Here is a 15964-nt window from a genome sequence, read left to right as displayed (position 1 = left end):
GTGTATAACTGTACTATGACTGTGTATAACTGTGCTATGACTGTGTATTGTACTATGACTGTGTATAACTGTACTATGACTGTGTATAACTGTACTATGACATAACTGTACTATGACTGTATAACTATACTATGACTGTGTATAAATGTACTATGACTGTGTACAACTGTACTATGACTGTATAACTACTATGACTGTGTATAACTGTACTATGACTGTGTATAACTGTGCTATGACTGTGTATAACTTTACTATGACTGACTGCTCACCAGGGGCCTGATGACCTGATGTCAGAGCATCCTGTCCAGCTCCCTTGTTGCTATAGGAACAGAGGAGATGCCACAGGTCCAGAAACAGTGGGCTGAGGCTGTTGAGCTGGTCAGCAAGCCAGCAGTCTGCAAACGCCACGGGCCACAGAGGAGCAGAGAGCACCCGCAGCTGAGGAGAGGAGGAGAGGAGAGGAAAGAGGAGGAGAGGAGAGATGAGGAGAAGAGGAAAGAGGAGGAGAGGGGAGGAGAGGAGGAGAGAAGACATGAGAACAGAGGAGGAAAGGAAAGAGGAGGAGAGGGGAGGAGGAGAGGAGAGATAAGGACAGAGGAGGAGAGGAGAGATGAGGAGAGGGGAGAGAGAAGTAGAGAAGAGACAGGAAAGGAGAGAGGAGCAGAGGAGAGGAGGAGGAGGAGAGAGGAGAGGAGAGGAGGAGGAGGAGAGAGGAGAGGAGGAGAGAGGAGAAGAGAGGAGGAGGAGGAGAGAGGAGAGGAGAGGAGGAGGAGGAGGAGGAGAGAGGAGAGGAGAGGAGGAGGAGGAGGAGAGAGGAGAGGAGAGGAGGAGGAGGAGGAGAGAGGAGAGGAGGAGGAGGAGGAGGAGAGAGGAGAGGAGGAGAGAGGAGAGGAGAGGAGGAGGAGGAGGAGGAGAGAGGAGAGGAGGAGAGGAGAGGAGGAGGAGAGGAGAGGAGATGGAGGAGAGAGGAGAGGAGGAGAGGAGAGGAGAGGGAAAAGAGGTGGACAGTAGGAGAAAAGACAAGAAAGGAGAACAGGAGAAAGGAGAGAAGAGGTGAGGAGAGGAGGAGACATCGGTCTGGACAACTGAAATAACTCATGTCCAGCCTCTGGCTTCATTAAACACTTCCACTCAGTGGCAGTGAAATAAGACTTTTGACTGAAGGCTGAAGCACAAGGTTGCATGTTTGCCTCGGGCTTACAGGCACATTTAGTTCAAATTAAATTAAAATTGAAATTTAGCTTAAATTGAGCCAAACGGTCCACAGAGGATGCAATCTGCTCTGCCCTCCACCCAGCCCTCACCCACCTGGAAAAAAGAGACTCATATGTGAGATTGCTGTTTATACACTTCAGTTCTGCATTCAACACCATAATACCACAACAACTCATCTGCAAACTTGACAAACTGGGACTCAGTACCTACCTCTGCAACTGGCTACTGGACTTCCTCTGTCAGAGGCCTCAAGTAGTACGTGTTGGCAACAATATCTCAAGCAGCATCACACTGAGCACGGGGGCCCCTCAAGGCTGCGTGCTCAGTCCGCTGCTCTTCACCCTGCTGACGCATGACTGCACTGCAACCTACAGCAACAACCACATAGTGAAATTTGCTGACGACACAACTCTGGTGGGTCTTATCACCAAGGGCGACGAGACTCAATACAGGTTGGAAACTGCGGAAACTGCGAAACTGCGGAAACTCAGGTGAGCAAGTGCTCCACCAGCCATCATGACCACATTCTACCGAGGCACCATTGAGAGCATCCTCTCCAGCTGCATTGCTGTGTGGGGCGGAAGCTGCACTGAATACAACAGGAAAGCCCTGCAGCGCATAGTGAACACAGCTGGAAGGATTATTGGTGCTTCACTCCCCTCCCTGAAGGACATTTACACCTCCCACATCACCCGCAAGGCTACCACAATTGTGAGTGATGCAAGTCACCCCGCTCACAATTTGTTTGATCAACTGCCCTCTGGGAAGAGGTACAGAAGCCTGCGCTCCCGCACCACCAGACTCACCAACAGCTTCATACACCAGGCTGTTAGGATGCTGAACTCTCTCCCCCCTCCCCCCCCTCCACCCTCTGCTACATAACATCCTGGACTTTGGACCCACAATGGTTGCCTTGCACTACTCCACTTGCACTACTCCACTTGTACACTTGCACACTTTACTTGTTGTTGTTGTCCTGTTGTCCTGAAAACACTTCTGAACACATTTCTGCTGCTCTTACATAACTTGCACCACTATGCCACTTGCATACTTAGGTCAAACAGAACTACCTCAGCCATTTATTGGCCTGACTTTTGAACTATTATATTGACTGTCTACTGTATGCACAATTGCACATTTTCAACTCAAATTTTGCTGCTCTTATTTTCTTCATTGTATGTGCCTTCTTATTTTTACTTTTTATATTGTTTACTTGAATGTTATGTTTGTCTGTGGACCTAATTGGTAAAATATGTCTTGTCTCCACCGTGGGATAGTAGGAAACGTAATTTCGATCTCTTTGTATGTCTTGACATGTGAAGAAATTGACAATAAAGCAGACTTTGACTTTGAAATGTTTCACTCACTGCACTGAGAAACCTCAGGCTCTCCCAGCCCAAGCACATTCAGTGGAGCACCAGGCATCAGCGTCACTCAGATACTTTTGATTAGTTGATTTAGATACACCAGCTAAGCGCTACTGCTGCGGTCAGTCAGGGAGAGACGGAAGCCCAGCAGGCCCAGGAGGAAGGCCCAGGGGCAGGAGGAAGCCCCAGGGGCAGGGCTGAGTGGAGCTAGAGGTCCGGAGCACCAGAGATAAACTTGGGGTCGCCAAAAACTTCCGTGGGGTCGCCAATTATTTTCTGTACGAATTTCTGAAATATGCATTTACTTGCCAAGTTAAAGATAACCTCGACCACCCACAATGTGTGATTTGCGGCGATGTTCTGGTGAATGAGAGCTTAAAACCTGTCAAAATGAAACGACATCTCAAAATACAGATGTCGGCTCAGCACAGTGGAGGAAAATCTCTGTGTCGCCGTATGCAGCATTCCTCCTAGAATTAACTTGCTATGTTCACGGAAGCATGCCCACCCTTCCCATTGAAATTGTTAAAGATAGTAAACCAGAAAAGGGAAATAAAAATATATTGTTATTGTTATCGCCATAAATATAATTAATGTAACGTTGTAGGCCTAATGTTGCATGTGTATGTGTGTGTGCGTGCTTGTGTGTGCGCGCGCTACGCACATAGCGCTCTGATCTGATATGGCGGCAGCCTACACTTGTTTAATCGTGATTGTTTGGTTTTCTCGGTTCTTGTTCATATGGAGTAAATAAAACAAATGACTTTGCTTTCTAGTTTTTGCTTGATTTAGTTGTTATTGTTGGGGGGGGGGTATTTGAGTAAGGACTTGGGAGGAATGGGTTTGGGGAAAGTGGGGTCGCCAGACCTCGCCATACTTTTTTATGGGGTCGCCAGACAAAAAGTTTAAGAACCACTGACCTAGAACACCGGAAATAAGGCACCGTAAAGACCTAGAACACCAGAGATAAGGCACCGTAAAGACCTAGAACACCAGAGATAAGGCACCCTAAAGATCTGGAGCACCAGGGATGAGGCACCCTAAAGATCTGGAGCATCGGTCTGGAGCGTCGGTGTGGAGCATCGGGCAGATGCACTGGTGCAGCCCAAAATGTCAGATCCAATGGCAGAATATACAGGAACTCTTTGTTTTCCAAGAGAACATCAAATGGGTCTGGAGCTAAGTGAGTTTATATATTTTTTTCTTTTAGTCTTTGAGTTGTTCACCAGTTTTCTGTCTGTTGCTGTTTTCTGAAAAAATTGTTTTCTTTGAGCAGTCCTGGAGTTCGATCACTCTCTCAGTTCACTATCTCTCTCCCTCTCTCTTTCACACTCGCTCTCTCTCATCTGTCTCTCTCTCTTTCTCTCTCTATCCCTCTCTCTCTATCTCTCTCTCTCTATCCCTCTCTCTCTCTCTCACTCCCTCCTCTCCCTCACTCTCTCTCTCTCCCTCCCCTATCACTCTCTCTCTCTCCCTCTATCCCTCTCTCTCTCCCTCTCTCTCTCTGCCTCTCTCCCTCTATTCCTGTCTCTACCTCTTCTCTCTTTTTCTCTCTCCTCTCTCTCTCCCTCTATCCCTCTCTCCTCTCTCTCTCCCTCTATCCCTCTCTCTCCCCCTCCTCCCTCCCTCTCTCTCACCAGTAGGGGGCGTAGCCAGCGGTGGGCGTGTCCGTAGCAGGTGTGGGTGGGGTTGAGCAGCAGCAGCAGCAGGAGGGCGTGGAGCAGCAGGGGGGGCAGGAGATGGGGCATCTTCACCAGAGGGGGGCAAAGACACGCCAGTACGCTGCAGCACCAGAACACGGCCAACACCCCCGCCACCTGTAACACACACACGCACGCATCACACACACACACAAACACACACACACACACACACACACACACACACACACATCACACACACACACTACACACACAAACACACACACACACACACACACACACACGCATCACACACACACACTACACACACACACACACACACACACACACACACACACACACACACTACACACACACACTACACACACACACACACGCATCACACACACACCACACACCACACACACACACACCACACACCACACACACACACACACACCACACACACACACACACTACACACACACACACACACACACACACACACACACACACACACACACATACACCCACCGACCCACTCAGGCACACACCACACATCACACACACACACACAACACACACACACCCCCCCCACACACACACACACATATACACACCCACCCACATACACACACACACACACACACACACACACACACCGACCCACCCAGACACACTCACACACACACACAGACTATGGTCCTCATTACAGAAATGTCCAAATGTCCAGTGCGTCTCACTTGCAAAAGGTGCTGTCTCACCTGTAACCTGCAAGAGGTGCTGTCTCCCCTGTAACCTGCAAGAGGTGCTGTCTCACCTGCAGGAGGTGCTGATGTGTGAGGTGGTGTTATCTCACCGGCAGGAGGTGCTGATGTGTGAGGTGGTGTTATCTCACCTGCAGGAGGTGCTGATGTGTGAGGTGGTCTCTGGGGTCCAGCTGGAAGATGAGCACGTGGTTGACCCCTGCCCTTCGCCAGAGGAGCATGCTGAGGCTTATGAGCAGCAGGAACTCCAGCAGCAGGAAGCAGCCTCTGTGGACGCGCAGGACAGGATGCACACGCTCCCACTCCGATGCCCGCACAACTGGAGGACATTGAGAAGATCATTTTACTCTCAACTCTGGCTGTCTCTGTCTGTCTGTCTGTCTGCTGTTAGAGGAGGGAGGAACTCCAGCAGCAGGAAGCTCCTCTCTGGAGGATGCACACACACACACACACACACACACACACACAGACACACACACACACACACACACACACACACACATACACACATACACACACGCCTGCCTGAGGAACATGATAACGTATCGCTCACTTCATTCTCTAAACTCTATCTGTGTGGCTGGCGATCTGTCTGGCTAGCTGGCTGGTAGGCTAGCTGGTTATCTGTGTGGCTAGCTGGCTATCTGTGTGGCTAGCAGGCTATCTTTCTGTCTGGCTATGAGGTCATCCCTATGTTCCCCAGGTCCTATGTTCCCCGGATCCTATGTTCCCCGCTCGGGGTTAGGGTTAGGGTTATGGTTAGGGTTTTAAAAAAAGGGTCCTATGTTCCCCGGTCTCATACAAAGGACCCGGGGAACATAGGTACGCTCCCCTAGCTGGCTGGTAGACTAGCTGGCTATCTGTCTGGCTAGCTAGCTGTTAGGCTAGCTGGCTATCGGGAACGTACCTATGTTCCCCGGGTCCTATGTTCCCCGCTTTGTATGGGACTGGGGAACATAGAATGAGGACCGACCCTAATCCTAACCCTAATCCCAAACAGGGAACATAGGACCCAGGGAACATAGGGATGACCCCCGGCTATCTCTGTGGCTAGCTGGCTATCTGTCTGTCTGGCTAGCTGGCTATCTGTCTATCTGGCTGATAGGCTTGTTGGCTATCTGTCTGGCTAGCTGGCTGGTAGGCTGGCTGGCTAGATAGATGAAAACTTAATTGTCCACTGAATTTACATACAGTGGAAATTTATCTTTAGCACTATCTGTCTGGCTAGCTGGCTGGTAGGCTAGCTGGCTATCTGTTTGTCTGACGACACACTCTAATGATTTAGCTCCTCTTTGAATCTGTTTCACTCTCACTCTCTATCAGCAGCAGAAGAAAAATCATCTCCCAGGTTAAATCACTTATTACCATACTCTTTCAGTCTGTCTGTCTATCTGTCTGTCTGTTCCTGTGTAGTATGTAGATGATGTGTGATGATGATGTATGTGTGTGTGTGTGTGATCACTGACAGTGAAGGTCCCAGTGCTCTTACCCTGGATGAGGATGAGAGCGAAGAGGACGATGAGAAGCCCACACGCCAGTCCGATGCGAAACATGATCCACGTCTGCTCTGACTGGACAAGTAGAAGTGTTATCAGCACAGCGATATTTATAAAGCCAGATACGTCACTCACTGTAAAAAAGGTCATTCACTGTAAACACGCTAACCTGAAAAGAAAAAATCTTTCCTGATCGGAGAGTTCATGTCCTTTTCATCCCTATCTTTATTTACTTTTTCATAAGGTTCATATTTTTTGCAATTAATCAATGGTAAATATACATTAATATCAATCTTCTGACCAAACAGATGGTGGTATAGACAGGCCAATCTATCTGCTGAATTGTGTGTGTGTGTGTGTGTGTGTAAGCCAGTTCCAAAGGGAAAGACCTGTACGCACATCCAGGGTAGGTTGTAACAGGTGCCAGGTCTAAAGTGTCAGCAGTTAAAAGAAGGACCTGCACACTGTTGTAGAATATCCAAAAAGCTCATTTTGTTTATTTGTTTGTATGTCTGTGGGTGTGGGGGTGACTGTATGTGTTTTTGATTTGATATGTTGTTGGGACTATGTTTGTGGGTAAGACCTACTTAGATCTAAATGTGTGTCAATTGGTTTGTATGTAGTTGAGATGTGTGTCAGATGGGAATTGGGTTAACAAGGTGGTTAAATCTTCTAATTGACCTGATGAGGGCTCAGTTGAATCAGATGAGCCTACCTGTGCTTTTTAATGTTGCTTGTGCACACTTGTTTTGAAGTCTGAAGAAGACCCTCATGGGTCGAAACGTTGCGTTAAATAAAAAGTTGCCTGGGAGCTTCTACAACAGTGGGCAGGTCTCTATCCTTCTTTTAACTGTATGTGTAAGCCAACCTATCTGCTGAATGAGCTCACAGCCGACCTGTTTAAGAGCCTTCTGTGGGACCCGGAGTCTCTTTAGAGCTTTCTGTCGGTTTTCTCCCTCCAGGTGACACATGAGAGCCTGCAGGAACAGCCAACGCAACATCCTTACAGTTACAACTGAACAGCCAACACAGAATCCTTACAGTTACAACTGAGCAGCCAACGCAGCATCCTTACAGTTACAACTGAACAGCCAACACAGCATCCTTATACTGAGCAGCCAACGCAGCATTCTTACAGTTACAACTGAACAGCCAACGCAGCATCCTTACAGTCACAACTGAACAGCCAACGCAGCATCCATACAGTCACAACTGAACAGCCAACGCAACCTCCTTACAGTTACAACTGAACAGCCAACACAGCATCCTTACAGTTACAACTGAACAACCAACGCAACATCCTTAAAATTAAAACTGAAAACCCAAGGCAGAATCCTCACAATGGACTGGCTACAGAACAGCTGACGTCACACCAGACATATGTGAGCCGGCTAAAGAGCATTCCAGGAAAAGTAAATTAAAACTGATAGATAGATAGATAGATAGATAGATAGATAGATACTTTATTGATCCCCAAGGGGAAATTCAGGATTTCTATTCAGGACTCTTTCTAAGGGGAAAATATCCAATTAAAACTGCTCCTTTTTGCCATAAATGTTAAAACTGATAGATAGATAGATAGATAGATAGATAGATAGATACTTTATTGATCCCCAAGGGGAAATTCAGGATTTCTATTCAGGACTCTTTCTAAGGGGAAAATATCCAATTAAAACTACTCCTGTTTGTCATAAATGTTAAAACTGGCTCTTTCTAAGGGGAAAATATCCAAATAACGGTTTGCTATATTCATCCCACCTCTAACTTGTCCATGAGCTGTTGAGTTCCGTGGCTGTCGGTGTTGAGCAGCGAAGTGTCCAGCTTCTCCTTCATCCATCGCTGACCCCTCTCCGACACAAACTTGGCGTCATACTTCTTCATGATCTTGCAGAAGGCACTGCAGTTCAGCTGCTAAAAAACAGCAACAACAATGTCACACACACTAGTGATGGAATGACCACAGCATCAACACTGTCACACACACACACACTATATGACCACAGCAACAACACTGTCACACACACTAGATATGGAATGACCACAGCAACAACCAGCACATGATAAACACCAATAGCACTTTACACCTAAAACAGAAGTTTTGCGCTTTGAAATTGACGGAACTCCTAAAATAGCCCCAACGTTCCTGCAGTGGAAACGAGCTTATAGTTATGGCCAAACAATAACCCACACAGAGTGGTGTGATACCCTGAAGGGCTCCCCCACCTGCTAGCTCTGTAGGTGCACCAGGTTAAGGTGGACTTCACTAGCTCTGTAGGTGCACCAGGTTAAGGTGGACTTCACTAGCGAAGTGAAGAAGAGAAGAGAGGAGAAGAGAGGAGAAGAGAAGTGAAGAGAAGAGAGGAGAAGAGAAGTGAAGAGAAGAAAAGAGAGGAGAAGAGAAGAGAGGAGAAGAGAATTTAAGCGGAGAAGAGAAGTGAAGAGAAGAGAGGAGAAGAGAAGAGAAGAGAAGAGAAGTGAAGTGAAGAGAAGAGAAGAGAAGAGAAGAGTAGAGAAGAGAAGTGAAGAGAAGAGAGGAGAAGAGAAGTGAAGAGAAGAGAAGAGAAGAGAGGAGAAGAGAAGTGAAGAGAAGAGAGGAGAGGAGATACGTTGAGGGCCCCCCTACCTGGTAGCTCTGCAGGTAGACCAGGCTGAGGTGGAGTTCACTGGTGGCCAGTTGAAGCTGGTGGAGATCAGGGTTGCCTTTACACACTCTCCACAGGTCAGATAACGAATCAGTTTGGGTCACGGTCTGCATCGTCTCTGAGATAGAGCAGCACTGTGTGGCGGATCCAAAGCCGGCCATCTTCCTCTTAGCTTCCATCAGCTTCTCTGAGAGATAGGAATGGAACATTACCAAACACACAAACACACACACACACACACACACACACACACACACACACACACACACACACACACACACACAGATGAAAATCAGACACATAGACACGCATGTCCACTAGAGAGCATTTCATCTGTGTTCACCTGAGTAGAAGAGCGTCACTTTAGTCAGCTCAGTCTCACAGCATCTGAAGAACTCCTTGTGTGCAGCTTTGAGATGCTTCTGATCTGCGTACATGAAAGAGGGGAGGAAGGGAGAGAGAAGAAGAGAGAGAGAGAGAGGAGAGAGAGAGAGGAGAGAGAGAGGGGGAGAGAGAGAGAGAGAGAGAGGAGGGTAGGAGAGAGAGAGAGAGGAGGGGAGCAGAGAGGAGAGAGAGGGGAGGAGAGAGAGAGAGAGGGGAGAGAGAGGAGAGAGAGAGAGAGAGAGAGGAGGAGAGAGAGAGAGGAGGAGGAGAGAGAGAGAGAGAGAGGAGGAGGAGAGAGAGAGAGGAGAGAGAGAGAGAGGAGGGGAGCAGAGAGGAGAGAGAGGGGAGGAGAGAGAGAGAGAGAGGGGATAGAGGAGAGAGAAGAGGGGAGGAGAGAGAGAGAGAGGGGAGGAGAGAGGAGAGAGAGAGAGAGAGAGAGAGAGGAGGGGAGCAGAGAGGGGGAGGAGAGGAGGAGAGAGAGGGGAGGAGAGAGAGAGGAGGAGAGAGGAGAGAGAGAGATTGTGGATTTCAGCAAAGCCTTCGACTCCGTTTGGCATGAAGGTCTCTTGCTGAAACTACTTGATTGTGAAATTGGTGGTAAAACATATAACATCATTAAAGACATGTATGAAAACATCAAATGTTGTGTAAAAATAAATAACAAACAAACTGATTACTTTCCTCAAACAAAAGGAGTGAGGCAGGGCTGTTGCCTGAGTCCTACATTATTTAACATTTATATCAATGAATTAGCTAATAAAATTCAAAATTCATCCTCGCCTGGTCTCAATCTTTTGGGAAAAGAAATCAAATGCCTGCTTTACGCAGATGATCTTCTCCTGCTATCGTCAACGGCACAGGGACTACAAGAGAGCCTTTCTCTTTTGAACGAATATAGCATAACTTGGGCCCTTCCAATCAATATGGAAAAAACTAAAATAATGACTTTCCAGAGAAAACATTTGAACATAAATAAATATAATTTTACCATTGGCGGAAAACAACTAGAACAAGTAAGAAAATACAACTACTTAGGACTGACCATTTCTTCATCAGGGCAATTTGATAACGCAATCAAAGACCTATCCGAAAAAGCACGCAAAACATACTACATGTTAAGAAAATCTCTATTTCAATATAATCCTTCCATCAAATTATGGAAAAAGATCTTTGATTCCTTAGTAAAGCCAATATTACTATACGGGAGCGAAATTTGGGGCATAAAATATAAAGACAATTTCGAAACATGGGACAAAAGCCAAACCGAATTATTACATTTGGAATTCTGTAAAAATATTCTAGGTTTAAACAGATGTGCACCTAATCTAGGCTGCAGAGCTGAGCTTGGAAGATTCCCCCTCCTTGTAGACATACAAAAAAGAGCAACCAAATTCTGGCATCATCTTCAGACTAGCAATTCAGAGCAATATCACCACACTGCTGCCCAGCTGAGGAGTGAACACCCAGAGAGTGACCCCTTAAACTTCATAATACAAAAACACGACCTGAAAAACTGCAGCTCAAGTATTGCTTCAGTAGCAAAAGAAGTAGAGAACACAGCAAAACAAAACTACATTAACACATGGAAATGCAAAATCGAACAAGTAAATAAGCTACACTGCTACAGAACTATTCGAATTGATTACAAATTGGCACCATATTTAAATGAAATTAAAAACCATCGTCATAGAAAACTCCTGTCAAAGTATCGACTGAATGATCATTCCCTTGCAATAGAAAAGGGTAGACACCGCCAAACCTGGATAGCTCGTGAAGATCGAATATGTAAATTCTGTAATACTGGAGTAGTAGAGGACGAATGCCACTTCCTCACAGAATGTCCCAATTATCAACACTTAAGAGCTATATTCTACCCACAAATTGAAATCACTTGTCCCGGCTTTATGACTGCCACCAATGAACAAAAACTACAATTCCTCCTGGGAGAAATAGATAAATGTGCCCACTTAGCCTACCAATATTTACAGTCCTGCCACATTTTAAGAGAAAACTTCACATAGAAAAAGTGCATACAGTATATAGTTTTTGTTAAATAGTTTTATATAGACTATTGTATAAGTTTCCTTTAAATTTAGATTTAAGAATACATGTTTAAGTTTTCTTTAAACATGGATTTAGTTTTTTTTTTTTTTTTAAACATAAGTTTTCTTTCTTTTAGTTTAGATAAGTTTCCTTTCTTTGACCCCCCTTAAAACAAATATTGTATATGTTTGTATTGTCATGTTACTGCTTTGGCAACACTATTTTCTGAGTCATGCCAATAAAGCACATTTGAATTTGAATTTGAGAGGAGAGAGAGAGAGAGAGAGAGAGAGAGAGAGAGGAGGGGAGCAGAGAGGGGGAGGAGAGAGGAGAGAGAGGGGAGGAGAGAGAGAGAGGAGGAGAGAGAGAGAGAGGAGGGGAGCAGAGAGGAGGGGAGAGAGAGAGAGGAGGGGAGCAGAGAGGAGGAGAGGAGGAGGAGAGGAGAGAGAGGAGGAGAGGAGGAGAGGGGAGGAGAGGAGAGAGAGGAGGAGAGGAGGAGAGAGGAGAGAGAGAGAGAGGAGAGAGGAGGAGAGGAGGAGAGGAGGAGGAGAGGAGGAGAGGAGGAGAGAGGAAAGCAATGGAAGAGCCAAGTGGGAGGTGAGAAAAGAGGAAGACAGAAGAAAAGAGAAGAAAGAGAGAAGATGAGCGAGAGCATGAGAGCACTGGGGAGAGGAGGAGATGAGCACGCTGTGTTGTATGAGAGCACTGGGGAGAGGAGGACATGAGCACGCTGTGTTGTATGAGAGCACTGGGGAGAGGAGGAGATGAGCACGCTGTGTTGCATGAGAGCACTGGGGAGAGGAGGAGATGAGCACGCTGTGTTGTATGAGAGCACTGGGGAGAGGAGGAGATGAGCACGCTGTGTTGTATGAGAGCACTGGGGAGATGGGAAATGGGAAACTGTGTTGTATGAGACAGTCTTTCTTTTCTAACATTATCAATAGAAGTTCAAATAACACTCGTATTCTATTTTCAACTGTTGATAAGTTAACAAATCCCCCCTCACAATTAGCGCCTGAACTTCTCTCAACTAATAAATGCAATGAGTTTTCATCTTTTTTTAAAGGTAAAATTGACAAAATCAGACTCAACATATCTGCTCAATTACAAATTCAACAACCTGAACTTCCAGCAACAAACAGAGGGAAACTAAACTTGATGTCAGAGTTCAGCTTGATAGACTACGAAACACTTGACGGCACAGAATCTCAGCTCTTCCACATGTGTCTTAGACACTGCCTACCAAATCTTCAAAACTGTTTTTCACCTCATAGCGGCGGATGTCCTTCAAATTGTAAATGTATCACTGCTGTCTGGCACTTTTCCTAAGTCACTGAAAACAGCTTTTGTAAAGCCACTTCTCAAGAAAAATAACCTGGATGCCTCCATGCTAAACAATTACAGGCCCATATCCAATCTACCTTTATTTGGCAAAATTATTGAAAAAGTAGTCTTTAATCAATGAACCACCTTCCTAACATCAAATGGGTATTTTGATTACTTTCAGTCTGGTTTTCGGGCAAATCACAGCACTAAAACAGCTCTCATTAAAGTTTCCAATGACATACGCCTCAACACAGATTCAGGTAAAACATCAGTCCTAGTGCTACTGGACCTTAGTGCAGCATTTGACACTGTTGATCACAATATTTTACTACACAGACTAGAACACTGGGTTGGATTTACAGGCATAGTTATCAGCTGGCTAAAATCATATCTACAAGAAAGGAGCTTCTTTGTTGCCATCGGAAACTGTACCTCAACACCAACGTCCTTGACCTGTGGTGTTCCCCAGGGGTCGATCTTGGGGCCACTATTATTCAACCTCTATGTGCTCCCACTTGGACAAATCATTCAAAATAATTTGATTTCATATCATAGCTATGCAGATGACACACAAATTTACTTAGCTCTATCACCAAACGACTATGGTCCTCTTGAATCTATGTGTCAGTGTATAGAACAAATCAACACCTGGATGTCTCAAAATTTTCTTCAGCTGAACAAAGAAAAAACTGAAGTAATTATATTTGGTAAAAAGGAGGAAAGACTTGACACAAAAGGGTTGAAGGCAAAGGATACTGTTAAAAATCTTGGTGTATTAATTGACAGTGATCTAAATTTCAACAGCCACATGAAAGCGATAACTAAATCGGCTTTTTACCACCTCAAAAATATTGCCAAACTCAGAGGGCTGATGTCAAAACATGACTTAGAAAAACTCATTCATGCATTTATCTCCAACAGGGTTGATTACTGCAATGGACTGTTCACAGGCCTTCCTAAAAAGACTATTAAACAGCTTCAGGTGATACAAAATGCAGCAGCTAGGATTCTAACAAAAACTAAAAGAACTGACCACATTACTCCAATTCTTAAATCCTTGCACTGGCTTCCAGTAAGTCACAGAATTGACTTTAAAGCACTATTGCTTGTTTATAAATCAGTAAATGGAGCAGGACCTAAATACTTGTCAGACATGCTTCAGCAGTACACACCTTCTCGTCCTCTCAGGTCCCAGGTGAAAAACCTGCTAGTAAAACCTACAGTTAGAACTAAACATGGTGAAGCAGCTTTTAGCTGCTATGCGGCTCAGCTGTGGAACCAACTTTCGGATGACATCAAAAAGGCCCCAACTGTAGCCAGTTTTAAATCTAGACTTAAGACCAAACTGTTCTCAGATGCTTTCTGCTAACTGTGCCGAGTTACAAATTCTGAATCTGCCTTAATTATTCTACCTTGTCTTTTATTACTTTTTTTTACTACTTTTGCCTTTGTTTTTGCTTACTAATTATTCTTTATTTTTAAATTATTTTACCTTGTGTTTTATGTTTTCTTTTTATTATGACCAAGTCAGCTTGACTTGACTTGAGAGCACTGGGGAGAAGGGAGATGGGAAATGGGAAACTGTGTTGTATGCGGCAGCAGCAGAACTACAGTTACACCCCACTAATGATCAGCGGGCAACCTGTAGAGAGAGTCACAAGTTTTAAATACCTTGGTGTCCACATTACTGAAGACTTAACATGGACTGTTAACACTCAATATGTTCTGAAGAAGTCCAGACAACGACTCTACTTCCTTCGTCAGCTAAGGAAATTCAAAGTTTCTACATCCATCATGAAGGCCTTCTACACTTCAGCGGTTGAGAGTGTTCTAACTGGTAGCATCATCACCTGGTATGGGAACTCCACAGTTAGAGATTGTAGTACTCTGCAGTGAGTAGTGCGCTCAGCTGAACGTACTATAAGAACTCAACTCCCTGCTCTACAAGATATCTATTCCAGAAGAGTACTCCTAAGAGCCCAAAAGATTCTGAAGAACTCTTCTCATCCTAACAATGGATTATTCCTACCGCTGAAATCAAGAAGACGCCTATGTAGTCACAAAGCCAGAACTGAGAGACTCAGGAGAAGTTTTTATCCCCAGGCCATTCGAACTCTGAACTCACACTATACTGACTTTGCACTCATTCACTCCTCAGCACTCATGACCCCCCCCCCCCCACACACACACACACCTACAAGACTTTTAGCACTTTTACATCCCTCTCCCTATGCTACAGACCTTTTATTTATTTTCTTATTTCATCACACGTCAAAACACACACACACACACACACACACACACACACACACACACACATATCTGACTTTCTCCAACTTTTGCACATCTCCATAGAACTTTTAATTTATTATTTTTGATTTCTCCTCCATCTACCCATGTCCTTGATTGCCTAGCCTTTGTATGTCTGTGTGAGAGAAATGGAGAAATGTTAGTGTGTTTGGGTGGCCCATGTCTGAGGCCTCTCAAGCCCTCTGTGCATGATGTGTATGATGTGTGCAGAGATCAAGCCTCCCGCCCACAGCACAGGATCACATTACAGTGCCATTAAGCATCCATCACTCTCAGCTCCCTCACGTGGATGCCCACTCCCTCCTCCTCCGTGTCATGCAACAGCCGTCCTGGCTGAGCCTCCGCACGTTTATGAAGTGATCCATTATTGATCTGACCTCTGTTACCTGGCTGAGTCTCTGCACATTTATGAGGTGATCTATTATTGATCTGACCTCTGTTACCTGGCTATGACTTCCCCATAAGCATTCAAAGTCAGAGCAGTGTTCTGTTACAGCAGGAATAATTAATGGGATCATAGTACAGCAGAGTGGTCAAGCATGGGGCAGTGACGCCCGTTCTCCTTCACGGGGGAGAGAGAAGTGGAGGGAGAATGGACCGGGTGAAGAGGGTTAGCGACCTCAACAGTACAGTTAGTCTGAAGAGTTTATTTTAATTAACTAACTTTATGAGCGCTAGGCGAAACGCGCTGTTCGTTCAAAAATAAATATTACGTTCGAAATATGAAATACGAAATATGTTCGTTCAAAAATAAATATTAAGTTAATAGTGATC

The 15964-nt window shown here is 45.3% G+C and overlaps 1 protein-coding gene across 1 annotated transcript in view; it reads right to left on the bottom strand.

Annotated features, from left to right (window-relative positions):
- LOC121714722 (xenotropic and polytropic retrovirus receptor 1 homolog) overlaps positions 1 to 15964 on the bottom strand; it is a 30831-nt gene that overhangs the window by 13831 nt on the left and 1036 nt on the right. The window contains exons 2-8 of the mRNA XM_042099739.1: positions 9471 to 9554; positions 9109 to 9314; positions 8244 to 8396; positions 7382 to 7462; positions 6479 to 6560; positions 5121 to 5308; positions 270 to 438 (exon numbers count right to left, since the gene is read on the bottom strand). Coding sequence (XP_041955673.1) covers positions 270 to 438; positions 5121 to 5308; positions 6479 to 6560; positions 7382 to 7462; positions 8244 to 8396; positions 9109 to 9314; positions 9471 to 9554 — 963 coding nt within the window. The remainder of the gene's footprint in view (positions 1 to 269; positions 439 to 5120; positions 5309 to 6478; positions 6561 to 7381; positions 7463 to 8243; positions 8397 to 9108; positions 9315 to 9470; positions 9555 to 15964) is intronic.

This window comes from Alosa sapidissima, chromosome 8 (genome assembly GCF_018492685.1).
Source record: "Alosa sapidissima isolate fAloSap1 chromosome 8, fAloSap1.pri, whole genome shotgun sequence".
NCBI lineage: Eukaryota > Metazoa > Chordata > Actinopteri > Clupeiformes > Clupeidae > Alosa > Alosa sapidissima.
The sequence above is the reverse complement of the archived record's forward strand: the minus strand, read 5'-3'. Positions and strand labels throughout refer to the sequence as shown.